The sequence below is a fragment of the Podarcis muralis genome, chromosome 11 (genome assembly GCF_964188315.1).
Source record: "Podarcis muralis chromosome 11, rPodMur119.hap1.1, whole genome shotgun sequence".
Classification (NCBI taxonomy): Eukaryota; Metazoa; Chordata; class Lepidosauria; order Squamata; family Lacertidae; genus Podarcis; species Podarcis muralis.
In genome coordinates this window covers 38810514-38826828 of record NC_135665.1, presented here as the reverse complement: position 1 = coordinate 38826828, position 16315 = coordinate 38810514, and the positions used below count along the sequence as shown (strand labels likewise).

Below are 16315 nucleotides of genomic sequence, written 5' to 3'. Positions count from 1 at the left end.
TGATATAAAAGGCAGTGATCAGAACACTTGTATTGCTTTATCATTTGATTCTGAGTAGTTTTAAAGCCTCTGTGAAATTACTAAACAGTAGAGTGTGCACTTGTGTAATTGTTATACAGTCATAGATTCATACACCACATGTTTAATATTACTAAGCAACTGGGCCTATATAGTAAAATCTGCCTGTTTAATTTTTTATTTTGCCATAGGCCAAGGCCCCCCTAGATTATAAGGCCCTGTGCTGCAGCTAGCTCAGCCCATATGTAAATCAGCTTTGGGCCTCAGGCCTCCATGGTGAGAACCCCACCCAATGGGGGCTTTATGCATAAGCACATGCTCTTTATGCATAAGCATCCAAGAGTTGTCCATGATGGCTCTGTCCCAAGTTCCCTTCTTGTTAGCTTTATTGCCTTTTGATTAGGTTGCAAGTTTTAATTGCAGCCTAATCAAAAAGCAATCAAGCTAAAAAGGTATTTAGGCAATTAATAATCTATCATTAAAGCTATGTGGGCCAATCCAATGCATTGAATTTTATTCAGAGGTAAGCCCTGTTAAGTTCAGTGAGGCTTGCTCCAACATAAGTGTGCCTAGGGTTATTGAATCCTTAATTTCAGATCAAAATCTGCCCATTCCCTTTAGTTAAATAGGCTTGATAATAAAGCATGTGCCACTGTTCCTATCATGCAGGTCCATCTCCATATAGTAAATGTAATAAAACAAAGATGGGTGAAAAAAGGAGCACCCATCTTTTTGTTGTGCTTGTAGACACGACTAAATGACTAAACAAAACAACAAAAAGATGGGTGCTCCTTTTTTCACTGTATCTAAAAATAACACATTTACAATAAGGTAAACCCACAATCCTTTTCCTAATGGCACTAGAAATTACAGGTAAATCAATCTGATGGTGCTTAGCAGAAATTGATGTCCATACTCATGCTAAATCTTCATCTGCTGTGATACTGATGAGATTACATGCTCATTTTTAGTCATATTTCTTCCTGGTATGTTGAGGTATTAGACAATATTCTTTATTCCATACAGTGCTCCTAATTTGATAGGGGGAAATTAAAATACAATTTCTTTGTAGCACCAAGGGCAGCTTTTGTTTATTATGCTTAAGTTGGCTTATTTAAAAGGAATATTCTTTACAACGTACATAACCTGTCAAAAGCCACACTTTAGCTTTTGTGCAATATGCCCCAAACCCCATTTTTATGGCAGCTAGCTTGTCATATTTGGTCTGGCTAAGTTGAGACAAAGATCTAGTCCAGTGTTTCCCAACCTTTTTTGGGCAAAGGCACACTTGTTTCATGAAAAAAATCTTGAGGCACACCACCATTACAGCCCCGTGACGTCAGCGCGCAGCGTCACGCCGGGAGGGACGCACGAAAGTGTAAGATTCAATTTTTTTCCCCTCCCCCTTGCCTTCCTTCTGTGCCAACCGCCAAAAAGCCAAGAATCGCGGGACCGCCGGCGGAGGGGGGGAGGGCGAGCGGAGGCAGCGGCAAGCCCCGTTCCTCCCCATCCGCCCCATTCCGTGCAAGGAGTGCGAACAGGTGTGAGAAGGGGGTCAAACCTGCGGGTCGGCGCCGGGGAACCTCCAAGCTTTGGGGGTGGGGGGGAGGAGGCAGCAAAGCGAGGCAGGAAGGAGAGCGTGGCTTGGCGAAGTACTCGGCGGCGAAGGCCAGCAGGTCCGGGGGCCGGTGCCGCAGCACCTCCACCGTGTAGCCCTGCAGCAGCTCAGTCAGACCCGGCGGGATCTCGATGCTCATCTTGTAGCCGAGGCGCGCGGGAGACTCAACGGACGGGCCCGAGAGAGAGAGAGAGAGAGAGACACGACGGAGAGAGAGCGGGAGTCCCTGCTCGCCGTTGCCACCGCTACAACTACTGTGGCGGTTGGTCGTGGTCGTCGTCGCCGCCGCCCACCTCTATCTATCTCTCCCCCTCAGCTTTCTACGCGGGCCTCGAGCCGGAGGTGGGGGTTGGCCGCCGCCGCTTTCTCCGCCTCCACATCCTGCCTCCTCCTCCTCGAGCCCTCCGTCAGCCCTGAGGGAACCGCCGCGCTCGCGCCGCCGCTCTCTGACACGCGAGAAAGAGAAAGGAATGGAGCGGCGGGGTAGTCGGGGGAAGGAGGGGCCGGAATGGAAGTGCGAGGCGAGCTGCGCATGCCCAGCAGGAAGCGGCGGAGAACGCCACAGAGAGAGAGAGAGAAGCAAGGGAGGGCGGGGAGTGGGCGGGAACACGCTTCATGCGTCACAATAACGGACAAGAGGCGCTCGAGGGATAGATTAGGACCTAATTTGACTTTTACCAAAAAAAAAAAAATCTTTCGAATTTTCCCCACGGCACACCAGGCAACATCTCGCGGCACACTAGTGTGCCGCGGAACAGTGGTTGGGAAACACTGATCTAGTCCCTGTTTACCTCCACATTCCAGCCCTTCAACCCATCGTCCCCTTACCATCCAAGTCTCATTGCCTGACCTCATCTTCTGTCATGTGGCAACTGTTTACCTGCTTCTGTTTTACAGCTCCCAGGTATACTGATTTACCACAGACCCTGAACCAGGAGAGAAGCTGAAAAACACACACAGTAACTCCTGCTTAATGAAGGTGTTCTCCTAGATCACTGCCTCAAGCAACAAATTCTTTAGCTATCTTTGTTGAGGTTTTTTATCTAAGTCAGGGATCAGCAACCTTTTTCAGCCATGGGCCAGTCCACCTTCTCTCAGACCTTGTGGGGGGGCGGACTATTTTTTTTGGGGGGGGGGGAATAAACGAATTCCTATGCCCCACAAATAACCCAAAGATGCATCTTAAATAAAAGTACACATTCTACTCATGTAAAAACACCGGGCAGGCCCCACAAATAACCCAGAGATGCATTTTAAATAAAAGGACACATTCTACTCATGTAAAAACACACTGATTCCCGAACTGTCCGCGGGCCGGATTGAGAAGGCAATTGGGCCGGATCCGGCCCACGGGCCTTAGGTTGCCTACCCTTGATCTAAGTTCTAAGAAGGTACTTTATTGTGTGTGACAACACTCAGGTATGCCAGTGAAGTGGAACCCGTGTGACTGCCTTATATGAGTGGACCACATTACATCTACATCCCAAATTGGAAATGGAGGGTCAGAAGAAAATAACCTTGTTTTTAGGATTGCTCACCCCATTAAACCTGGTGAAATGTGTCATTTATGTCTATCCTCATTTGCTCTCTTTTCCTGTTAGTAAAAGCTACTTAGGTATTTGTTTTTGCACATGAAATGCAGCAAACAAAGAACTGCATAAATATTATAAAATGTAGCTGGTGAAATTAAACTCTTCCAACCATGTGCTTGTTTTGAACAGAAGCATAAGTTTTACTGGCTGACTCTACTACATTTTCCACTTCTTTTATTTGAGTACAATAAAAGCTAGTAAGGAAAAATAAAATGCAGAAAATAGCTGTAAGAATGTTTCATGATACGCCACATGACGCAAACTGAACTATTTAGTTTATCTGGTCTAGGAGAAGATTTCAGCTATTTTATATTGAGCAGATGATAAGGCCAATAAATAATAGGTTATATTAGGCAGATTGCAAGGCTATGAAGTGGCAAAATATGTGGAAGAGACAGATGACTTCCCTTCAAGTAAACATTCATAGAATAGTGTCATAGAATAGTGCTCTCTCTGCTGTGGATGTAATTTATCTTGATTTCAGCATAACATTTGACAAAGTTCCCCATGATCTTTTGATTAGCAAACTGGCTAAATGCTGGCTCGATTATAATACTGTCATGAGGATTCATAGCTGGTTGCAAAACTCCTCAAAGTCCTCATCAAGCTTGATGGAATGGAAAACTGTGATGAAACTAACAAAATGAAATTCCACAGGAACAACTGCAAAACTCTCCATTTAGGCAGAAGACAAAAACACACAGGCATAGGATGGAGAAATTCCTGGCCTAGCAGTAGTACCTGTGAAAGAGCTATCTAGATTGCAGTTGATCACAAGCAGAACCTGGGTCAGCAGTGCAGTGCTAGTAGGGGAAAATCTCTAATGCCACTCTAAGCTGCATTAATAGAAGCAGTTAACAAGTGCAACTTTTTCTCCATACCTGTTGGATCTGGAATAGTGTCCAGTGCTGAGTCAAGACAGATGACACTGGGGAGGGATCCAGTGGGCTGGGAAGCTTTCTCTCTGGGTTAGGAGATCCTGGGGACGAGCCTGTGGGTGGGTGTATGTGGAATTTCCCTCGCTTTGTCCCATCTCCCCATCAATCCCCACAGTACAAGGCACAGGCTCCACCACTACAGCTGCCAGAAGCTGGTTCTGGCTCGCCTATCGCACCACAACTCCACCTCTGGAGCTGTCAGAAACCAAGTGCAGTCCCACCTCTCCAGAGGAGATTGTTGCTCCACCTGTTCCATCAGCTTTTGATGAGGCAGTAACACTTCCTCCATTGCCTGTCATGGAGACACCAGTGCAGGCGTGAGCAGATGGTTGTACGCCCAGTCTAAGAAGCAGAACCAGTTGCTGCACTTCGTTGTGCCCACCCCTTTCCCTTGGAACAGTGTTGCAGGGGCCATGTCATTGCTCGGTCTCTGTCTTTGCTTGTGCAGCCATGTGCATGTATGCTGTGCCCCAGAACTTCAATTTACCTATACTGTATAGTGTGCTGATTTGAGCATTGAAGCTGTGGATAGAAACTGCAACCTGAGTTCTTCAATGAGTGGGAGCCACGACAGGCTGTTGTAATGAGAGCCCAGATCTAATGAGCTCAAGTTACAGGAGGCTAGATGTCTATTGAACATTAGGATAAACTATTTATTGGTAAAAGCGCTGCCACGTATTGTAGGTTGCAACTCTCACCAGTCCCATCTAGCAGCCAACAACTGCATTTATGCAGATTCGTCTTGTTACACTGGCCTCACTCTCTTCATTTTTTGTGTGTAGCAGAAAAGCTCAATAAAAATAACCATGTGTGCAGTTATGTGTTGGGGATTGCATTCCTGCTATAGTTAGTTTTTTGCTCTTTATAGGGGATGACTGTGGTAGTCATGTAGCACTAAGAGCACTAATTGTTGGAAGCTCAGTTATTAGAGCATGAGACTCTTAATCTCAGGATCATGGGTTCAAACCCCATGTTGGGCAAAAACTTCGAGCATTGCAGGAGATTGGTCTCTTCCAACGATACAATTCTATGTTTCTAAGTTAAGGACTTAATAATACAATCTTATGTTACACTTGTCTATTCCTGGTTTAGTGAATACAGTATATGGGATTTCAGTCTTAGAGGTAAATGCCAGACTATATTCCTGTTCATAAAGTGTAAACTGGGAAATGTTAATAGTGGCAGTAAGCAGTGATTATTAAGTGAAGTTAATTTTAATGTTTTCTGTGAAAACATCTACCTCTGGTGCTCACAGTTGGAATTACAGAAAGAAAAATTCAGGCAAGCCTTTCCCAGCACATGGAAGTCAACATCTGTTTTTATCTGTTTTTATCTTAAACTTGCTTGTAATTCTATTTTGATTTTTTTTGTTCCTGGATTTTTTTAACCGAAAATTTTAATGTTAATTTTTGCAAACCACTTAGAAGTTGTATTTACAATAAAACAGTGTGTACTGTTTGTTAAATATATAGTAAACTATTACATCGTGAAATAAGAAATTGAAACTCTAAATATCATAATACTGTTCCCCAAACTGTACCCTGTGACCTGGATTGCAAACTACAGCAGTAAATCAGGAACCGTGGGAAGTAGCTGTTCTGGTGACTTCCAGCCACTCTGTTAACCAAGTAGCAGTGCTACTGAAATCCACAGGGGTTTTAAACCTGTTTGTTTGGGATAATTGGAGTAGTTCATAGCTTCACATGAGTTCAACCTGCCATTTGACTGCAGGCTGCTGAAGTATCTTTGTTACTAAATCTTTAGAATGTGTTTTAGTTACTCTGAAGTCTTCCCTTTGGAAAAGACATTTAGTAAACCTGATCTGTTCAGATTAATACAGAGTCAAAAGCACAATTGTGGCAAAGAATTTCAAGCTAAGATTTTGTCTGATACGTTAGTTTCACCATACTTCTACTGCATGTCATCAGAGTAAACACACCTGCAACCCAAGAATGATAAAGTGGATTTTCTGTTAACATCAGTCAGAAAAGAGGAGTTTGCTTCTGTGAAAAACACATCAGTGATATTGTTCTACAAAGCTGATATATGACTGCAGTCTCACATTTGGTTAAGTTTGGAATATTGGAACAAAGGAACTCAGATCATTGGTCCATTCAGCTCAGTATTTGTCCACACTGACTGGTAGTGGTGGCTCTAATGGATTTCAGATAGGGGACATTTTCAGACCAACCTGGAGATTGAACAGGGATCTTCTGCATGCAAAGCAGATGCTCTGTCACTGAGCTATGCCTCTTCACATTGGCTTCATGTGTGAAAGAGCACTTAGTCCTTTCCCATTTTCTCTTGTTTCTCTCTCTCCCCCCCCCCCGTCTTTGACAGTCTAGATGACATTACGTAACACTTTGACCTTGACAGCCTAGATCAGGCATCCCCAACCTGTGGCCTTCCAGATGTTTTGGCCTACAACTCCCATGATCCCTAGCTAACAGGACCAGTGGTCAGGGATGATGGGAATTGTAGTCCAAAACATCTGGAGGGCCGAAGGTTGGGGATGCCTGGCGTAGATGGCAGCATTCTCACCGTTACACATTCAAGATGGCTAATCTTTTCCAGTGTGTGTGCGTGCTTGTGTGCATTTGCATTAGGAATCCTTGTGAAAAAATCTAAAAGTTTGATTCACTTTGTGACTGGTGAAATAAGACACTCACATTGAGGGTCAATCTCTGCATTAATATGTTTCCTATTTTTTGTAGTTTAAAAATACTTATAGTTTACATACAATACTTTTCTTACTACAGTGGTACCTCTGGTTACGTACCTAATTCATTCCAGAGGTCCTTGCTTAACCAGAAACTGTTTTAACCTGAAGCCCCACTTTAGCTAATGGGGCCTCTAGCTGCTGCTGCGCTGCCGAAGCACAATTTCTGTTCTCATCCTAAAGCAAAGATCTTAACTCGAGGTACTATTTCTGGGTTAGCGGAGTCTGTAACCTGAAGCGTATGTAACCTGAAGCATATGTAACCTGAGGTACCACTGTATGTGGTTTTGTGCTAGTCGGTTTTCCCCTCGCATCACCTATGAAAGCAAAAGCTTTGGAAGAGCTCTCTGACCTTTAGAACAGATAAATTTCTATTTCCTTTCAAAGCCGAGAAGAGAAACTGCATTACAAAAGCACCAACTTGCATGTCTGAAAGCTTCAAGCTCCCACAACCGAGCCCTGTATGGACACTGCACTGAGGCAAACTGTACGAGGACTCTGTGACAAAAAAGCTTGATTAATTTTCTGCTAGTCTGAAATTACCATCTGTGTATCTAGTGTTGTTTCCAAAATAGATCTCTCAAATTCCTCATCCTTGATCTGCCAAGAAAATAATTTATTGGCCTTTTCACCTCGTTCATATACAAGCGCACTTGAGTGTAGCAAATGCTTACAGATCTGATTCTCAGACAATTTGTTACATTCCATCCAGAAACCATTTATGAATGATCAAATATTAGAAAAGATTTTACAGTAGGGCAAATAAGTTAAATGTTTCACTCTCTGCAAAATGTTATTGGTTTCTGGACTGTATCCTTTCTGCACCTTTTTTCCTCTTCATTACTGGGTTACCACAGAGAGCCAAGAGGCTGCTTGTAGACTCACAATAGGGCAACTGATCTGAGGGAGCTGGTTGTACGCAGTTTTCAGCTAGGAGGTGAAATGGTGTCACACTGACACATCTGAGGAATGGTAACAAGCAGCCAGTTTACCATGCAGGTAGTTTGATTGGCCATCACACAGCAGGCAGTTTGTAGTTACCCTTAGCATTCATGTTTTAGTTAGAAAACTAAGCTTACTTTTTCCTGCCCTTCAACACATCTGAAATGTGTTGTACCTTGTGCCATTTTCTGCATCTCATTACTTTCAGTTCACCAAACAGAATTCTCCCTTGCTTGTGAATGAAATAAATAATCTGGTTGAATTAGGAGGATGCTTCTAGTCTAGCATCCTTTTTCCAATAGCGACTACCTAGGTGTTTATGATAAATATATGTTAAGTGTAATTTTTTAATTGACACTGAAATAGAGAATGCCTTAATGTGTATTACTGAAGGCTTTAACATGGTGATTTTCCATGGAACTATATTGAAGTCAAGAATAGGACTCTGAGCTCCTTGATGGGTTGATAATTGTTATTGTTGTTCTCTGCTAGCTAACACATTTGTGGTTAACCTTAGATAACACAAGAGGTAGTGAATTGCAAATTTCTCTGTCTTGGAAGGGTTGTGGCTGAAGCTCTGTGGGAGTAAGATGCCTCTCCAGGAGCTCAACAGCCTTAAGAGCTGGAGTTCAGACTAATGAATCCTGTGAGGGGGAGAACTGTGTTTTTCAGCTTTGATAAGTTATTTTATTTCTAAAAAGATGTTGAGCCTGTGCTTGGATAACCATATGTTTTATGAATTTTTTTGGATATATCTTTGATGTTTTTGTTCTGTTTTGAAGAAAGTTCTGCAAGTAAAGTTTTGAATCAAACAAATGGGTCTAGACAATTTTTATTCCAAAAGGAGTCAGTTTTTATGCATCCAGTCACTTCAGGCTGCACAGTATTAATATCTGCAATATCATATAAGCAGAGCATGTGGTCATGAATTGAAACGGTATAGGATATGATGTAAGCATGTTTGTGGGTTGTCTGTGTTACGGAAAAATCTGGGTGCAGGGCTATTCTGTCACCCAGCTCGTCGGACTAAGTAAGTCCGCGGGTCCCTGCGGAAGAAAATGAACTCAGACGGACAGGAGCAAACTGCAGGAGATCCAAGTTTATTGCGCAACAGGTTCAAGACAAGATTGAACCCCGAGAATGGGGCGACATAAACTTTTAAAAGTTCCCTCCAAGTCCCAGATTACAGTGCAAGAAACGTCATGAATACATAATGAGAAGGTTGGGTTTCACGGATTGCATCGTGAATATATTACACACGTCATGAATATGTTTACAGAGAGGTGGGGTTACACTGATTAACATTTAAGACAAGGGAGGGGGGAATGTGCAGAGTGAGGGATATACATGAATAAACATTTCTTGAGTACCGGTGGTGGCAGGACAATGGGACAGTGATATGCATCGTCTGCCACCTGGTATTGCCCGGAGGAAGGGTTAGGCAGGACGATCTGACAGGATTAAGAAGTTCCTGTGTACGTGACTTGTCGTCTTGAAGATTATGGAGGTAGGGGTAGCAACATGGAGTCCAGAGGCAACTGAGTTGAATGTCACCAGGATGGAGAAAATCGGAGTTGTGGTTGATTTTATATCAATTTCTAAAGGTTTCAATGCTTTCCAGACTCACGTTAGGAATAGGGCGAGAGAAAGGCATAGGAAAGATGGGGCTTATTCCGCCCGCGTGAAGACAGGAAAGAGAGCCTTTTATTTACAAGGCAGGGGTACAGTGTGGTGCCTATGCAATGGTGCGGGGGCTGAGGGTTCGAGGCCGGCTGGGCACTGCAGGGGCCATCGCCTCGGACCCCTTCAGGGAGCGGTGGGGAAGGATGGGTACCCCCCCCCGTTCCTTCCGTATCATCTGTGACCCCACCACATTTTAATCATTCCACTGACAAGTCTGCCAGCAGAGTGTTTCACCAGTGTATCTGAGGTGTTATACTGCTGCCATGATGGATATACCAGAAGATCTTATGTTCTGCTGCTGTAGTGGAACTTTTGTTAAAAAAAAACCTGTGTCCCTTTAGCTGGTACACTTTGATTCATAGATTGTTCAGAGACACCCCAATCCAATGCATGTTTACTTAGAAATTCCCAAGTAGGTGGGCACAGGATTGTAACCATAGGCTTTTCGAAAAATAAAATTGTTCTTTGTCTTGAATGCTGCTTTGACTCTAGGGAGACTCACGTTAGGAATAGGGCGAGAGAAAGGCATAGGAAAGATGGGGCTTATTCCGCCCGCGTGAAGACAGGAAAGAGAGCCTTTTATTTACAAGGCAGGGGTACAGTGTGGTGCCTATGCAATGGTGCGGGGGCTGAGGGTTCGAGGCCGGCTGGGCACTGCAGGGGCCATCGCCTCGGACCCCTTCAGGGAGCGGTGGGGAAGGATGGGTACCCCCCCCCCGTTCCTTCCTTATCATCTGTGACCCCACCACATTTTAATCATTCCACTGACAAGTCTGCCAGCAGAGTGTTTCACCAGTGTATCTGAGGTGTTATACTGCTGCCATGATGGATATACCAGAAGATCTTATGTTCTGCTGCTGTAGTGGAACTTTTGTTAAAAAAAAACCTGTGTCCCTTTAGCTGGTACACTTTGATTCATAGATTGTTCAGAGACACCCCAATCCAATGCATGTTTACTTAGAAATTCCCAAGTAGGTGGGCACAGGATTGTAACCATAGGCTTTTCGAAAAATAAAATTGTTCTTTGTCTTGAATGCTGCTTTGACTCTAGGGAACTGGTTGTTGAATTTGCTCCAGGATGCTTACACACATTCCTGCTTGTTGAAAACAATACATTTCTAATCAGATTACTATACAAACAGTATTGTATATGTCCCCAGTGTTCTTTTTTGCAAGCAAACTGAAGTTTTCACAGCTCAGAAGGAAGAAGGGATACAGTGATAGCTTAGCAAGTAGAGGTTAACTTATTATCTTTTCTTCTGAAACCAACACGTATTGTCTAAACCTGGCTCAGGCAGAGCTAAGCTTCCCTCTATTGTAAATATATGATGACACTTTTGATTTGGATTATGTGAACTAGGTCAAGGGAAAATATCTAGATATTATGGATTATTCAAGCATGCCAATAAAGCCTTTGTCTGTTTCCAAGGCAAACACCCATACAAGATTACACATTTTGTTGTCCTGTTGACATTTCTATTGTTGCTTTTTTAATTGTCTGATCAAACAAACGAATCATGCTACTCTTTATTAATGCTGCAAAATCTTCTACATAATTTCCCTCTCAGTAAGAATTCCACAAGAGACAGCTCAGATTATAATTGCACTGCATAATAAACAAGTAAAGCCAATTATGAATCTATGCTGCTGTCAAACTCTTGACCCATGTCCCTTTTGTGCATTGCCATTTCCTCGAGGGCTCAGAGTGCTAGACATGGCAACAGACAGACAGCCCCATCCTGGGCAGACTTAGCACCTCATACCCATGGAAACCAATGGACTGAGATGCACTTAACTCAGCACAGGATCAGGCTGCGAGTGAAATGCTTTACATTTATACCACAGTACAAGAAGCCACTATTTGCAACCAGGAGACAGGTCAATAAAGATTTAATTAGAAAATTAAGATTTAATTAAGAAAAAGATTTAATTAGAATTTATTAGAAAGTGTTTTCAATATCTAGCAAGAGTAAATAACTGATCAATAGATGGCCCTTTCTACAATAATGAAATAGAAAAAATGTGTCCTACTCTCCATCTCTACAGGCATGATTCCTATGAATACCATAATACATTTCTGATGCTTTATCAGAAACAAATGCATAGAATCTGTACATGTGAACAGCTAGTGCTCTTAAGATATATATTTTATACCATGTTTTAACAACATAACTGTTCTATTAACCAACCTTTTGATATTTTTCCACTTCAGATATGCATTGATAGCTCAATGAGCTTTTATTTCACAGAGGCATGGTATTAACATTATACTCAGAAAGATACCTTTGGGTATATGCTCCCTGAGCAACAATGAAGTGGGCTGGCTGATGATTGGAGCACAGGTGGGATAAGTCCCAATATGAATTTGATCAAACACAAGTACAACCACAATGCATGTAACAGTGGCAGTGGCAAAAAGAGCGCATACTTCTCTGTTTCGATTGTGTTTTTAGTGAATTGTCCAGCAGAGCTTTTTAGTATGGTAAATTAGCTGATAGGGACCACTCAAAAGCCTGCTGTTAAGAGATTTGCAAAGGGTAAAATCACTTGGCTCTGTGCCAAACTTTATGTCACAATTAGTGCAGGTCCATTGGAGGGTCTTTAAGCACCAACTAGTTGCAGCCTGCAGGACACTTGTAGAAGTCAGGGTAGCAGCATGCTCTCTCTCTATTTCTGTCCATCATGGCTGATAAACTCCAGGAGGTGATTGACTGAATAGGTCCAGGGAATAGTCAACACAGCACTACATGTGGGACTTATGCCCACTACCCTGAAAGAGGCAGGATGTGGTGACTCCTGAAGAGGCCCTCTCTGGATCTGCTCAGACTCTAAATCTTCACTTTCTGGCCAAGATGGCTGAAAGGGTGGTGTTGGAAGCTGCCCAGTACAGTACTCTTCGGGAATGACTCAGGAAGGTTGAAGCTGAGATACTGTTTTTCAGAGCTCTGTTCCTACCTGAAGGATCATTGCCAGAAAGTAGCATTAGGGCACTGTTACTTGGCTCAAAGTTTTTGGGCTGTGGGGTCCTATGCTATTTAACATTTATTTGTATGAAACCATTGGAAGCAGTCATCTAAGGATCTGGAGCACTGTGTCACCAGCACATTAATAATGCAGCTCTAGCTGTCTATTACATTTGAATCAGGAAAGGCTATGAAGGTGTTGGATCCCGTGCCTGGGAACTGTGATGGGCTGTATGGGTGCAACCGCCCTGCCCCCCAGCAACTGAGTCCTGATAAGATGGATGTGGGTGGGTGATTCCCATGTCCTAGAATTCGGCAGACAAACTGTTCTGGGAGGGGTTGCACTCCCCACTGAAGAAGGTTTATAGTTTGCAAATACTCCTGGATTCCACTCTCTTACTGGAGTGCCCCAAGGGGATTCTGTGGTTAATTAGCAGAGAACCACTGAACAAATGATAAGAAATTTTAAAGCTCTAACCTAGTAATCCGGTGCAACTGGAGTGCAAATGTTCCACTAACAAAGTTTGATTTCTTGCTAACCGGGAAGAATAAATATTAAATTTAGGGGAAATGGAACCTGCAATGCCAGTGTGAAGGTCAATTATATTTCAGAAGCAATACTGGATACTGGATACTGACCGGAAGTGACCCTTTTTCTGCTGCATAATTAATGAAACAAAAAAATATATGGATAACAATTGCAAGTTTGTGTGAGACACACACACACTTCAAATTAACTTAGTGGGGCTTACTTACAAGTGGACATGAATAAGATCAGGCGGCCACTTCCTTTACATACTGTAATAAAATTACAACTAAGGTTAACTTTGTAATTCACAATCTGAACCACAAGAGGGCACCAAACAAATATGCAGTGATAATACTGTAACAGTTAACACTAAAAAGTATGCTGGTACCTACATAATAAGGCCAACTGACCCTCTCCCCCGCCCCATATTGCAGTCAGTAAAATGACAGTTGTTTAGATATACAACCTGAGCATTCAGCAAATAAATTATTGCAGGATGGTTTGCAAGAAACCCCCCCCCATAAACTTAATAAAACAACAGTAAAACAACAGAACGTGATAAATGAAAATTGGTGAACAGAAGTTTCACAGTATTTATCTATTTATTTAAACCGTATACAGCCCTTCATCCAAAGATCACAGAGCAGTTCACAACATAAAGATACAAAATGAGAACACAAAATACATAACAAAACCAACAAACCAATACCCCCCATTACATTAAAAAGCCTATTGTTTAATCAGCCAAAGGCCTCGTTATAGAGAAATATTTTTGCCTGGTGCAATGGATGAGCCTCACCCTGGGAAAACCTCCTTCAAGGTTTCTCCCTTGCTGATCAAGGTGTTTCCTATGCCAGGTAGGTATGTGTTTGATGGTGTTTGCAGATTTTTGAATTGTGCCCACCATTTACAGTGGTACCTCGGGTTACATACGCTTCAGGTTACAGATTCCGCTAATCCAGAAATAGTATCTCGGATTAAGAACTTTGCTTCAGGATGAGAACAGAAATCGTGCTCTGGCGGCGCGGCAGCAGCGGCAGGCCCTATTAGCTAAAGTGGTGCTTCAGGTTAAGAACAGTTTCAGGTTAAGAACGGACCTCCGGAACGAATTAAGTGTGTAACAAGAGGTACCACTGTATATGTAATTTTGGGTTTTTCTGAACAGTGATTTCTTCTCCCCTCCCAGCTTGTCCAGGAAACAGTGACTGTTCTGCTGATGCTTATGTTCCTGAGTATAGCAGTGCTTAAGGTTTTGGGGTTTTCTAGTATGATTTTTAGTATGGAATGTTGTTGTTGTTTAGTTGTGTCCGACTCTTCGTGACCCCATGGACCAGAGTACGCCAGGCACTCCTGTCTCCCACTGCCTCCCGCAGTTTGGTCAGGCTCATGTTTGTAGCTTCGAGAACACTGTCCAACCATTTAGTATGGAATAACATGGTACAATTTCTGGAAAGCTGTTCAACCCTCCTTTGTCCATTTAAAATGTAGTGGCCTTCTCAACAACCCTCTAGTTGCTTTCTCTCTTTGTGTGTCTGTGCAGCTAGATCACCTAGGAAAGGAACAGGGACCTTGAGTCCTCTCAATTTGGTCACTCCTGAATCGTATCATGAGGCACAGTGGTGGTAGTGGTGGGCCTGCTGCTGTACCACGCCGCTTCTCCTCACATCTCTGGCAGTAGCAGATAAACTTCTCCAGCACCACCGGGGGACCTTTTGCCCTGCTTTGCTGACTTCCAGGTTTTGGTGAAATCTCGCCAGAAGCCGCTTCTCCCATGGTAGAGGGACCCTCCCATCAGAAACTGCTGCTGCTTCCGCTTCTCCTCACTTCTCCAGCCCCCACATCACTAGAGAAGTGAGGAGAAGCAATGGGATTTTGCCGCCTGAGGTGCCTCGAGGGTGGTCCGGCCCCGGCACTAAGGAAAGCTTAGCTTCGCACACGTGGCGCCAAGTACGCGCACGAGACCAACCGCTTAGCGGGTGACGTGGCATCGCTCAGCGGCTTCTCCGTGTCCTCGTGACTCGCGGTGGGGTGGGGGGGGTGTAAGGCGCGCCTTCGGGAAGTCGCGAGCAGGAGGTTTTCCTCGTGACTGCGGGCCGGAGGATTTCGGGCGTGAAGGGCCTCGTTGCCGTGGCAACGGCGGCGCCTGGAGGCAGGCCGGAGAAAGTTCCCCTAGGCCGCTCTTCCCCGCCCCTCTCGGCCGCCACGTGACTATCCTCCGGCAGCCGCTCTTCCTTCAGCTTCCGGGGAAGAGTCGGATCGCGAGGGAACCGGAGGCGGGGGGAGTAGTTGTGGTGGTAGTAGTAGTAGTAGTAACGGCGCGCGGGCATGTCGACCAACAATGTCGGCTACAACGAGCAGGCCGGGGACGCTCAGCCCGAGGTGGGCCAGGAAGCGACACCCACCGCCGCCTCCTCCTCCTCCTCCGCCTCGACGGCCTTCGGGCTCTTCAGCAGCGACACCAAGAAGTAAGTAAGGAACGGCCGGAGGCGGGGTGAGGCGCGGCTGGGGCGGCCGGGGGCTGGGCTTCCTCTCCTCAGGGAAGTAAGTGCAGGCGCTGCTTCCTTCGAGGAGACCAGAAGCTCAGCCGCCCGTGGGTCTCTCTTCCCCTCGCTTCCCAGCCGCCTTCCCACCCCAAATCCTATTAACAACTTCAGGGTCCTTAATACGGTGCTTTGTGAAACTTACTGCAAAGCTAAGCGGGGTTGTGCCGTTATGAGTTGCTCTGCGACTTTGAGTGACGTTGGGAGTTGGTCCCTAATAAAGTTACTGCCTTGCGGTCGCTTTCAGAGCTCAGTTGTTTTTCTTTGCAGATCAACACGGCTGTATCGGATTTTCTTTTCTGCCTTGAATTGTGGAGTAAGGGAGAAGTCCGAATTCTTCCTACTAACGTGGTAAAAAGTTGTATACAGGATATCGATGCAAGGGAAGTAATAAATGACTGTAAGGAGAAGTGCCCGCTGAGAGCAGCATGAGAAACCTCAGGGACCCCTCCTTTCAGTTTTATGCACTTTATGCTGCAATCCTAAACGCACGAGGGAGTAAGTCACAGCGAAGTTGGTAGGGATTTCCTTCTGTGTAAACATGCAAACTCTTGTGCTCCTGGAGACACTGATAGCTTTGAAATCAGGGAGACACTGGCGGAAGTTATGTTGAGGGTGGGATAGGATCACAAGGTTATTTTTGATTCTTCAGTCAAGTTGGGTTGGCCACAGTGGAGAGACTGGATAAACCTTTGATTCATGCTTGATGAAGGGGTATTATTTCGTATTACCGCTCATACTGGCCCATGGACTCTTTATATTGCCATTTCAGC

The 16315-nt window shown here is 44.4% G+C and overlaps 1 protein-coding gene across 3 annotated transcripts in view; it reads left to right on the top strand.

Annotated features, from left to right (window-relative positions):
- The window catches only part of AP3B1 (adaptor related protein complex 3 subunit beta 1), a 146027-nt gene that overhangs the window by 1880 nt on the left and 127832 nt on the right, over positions 1-16315 (top strand). Inside the window, exon 1 of one of the 3 annotated variants that reach the window (XM_077936309.1) lies at positions 15058-15467. The exons of 1 other annotated variant lie outside the window; for it this stretch is intronic. In XM_077936309.1, coding sequence (XP_077792435.1) covers positions 15328-15467 — 140 coding nt within the window. In that variant the 5' untranslated portion in view covers positions 15058-15327. Of the gene's footprint in view, positions 1-15057; positions 15468-16315 lie in introns of those variants that run through there. One more of the 3 variants, XM_077936305.1, reaches the window with a different exon arrangement.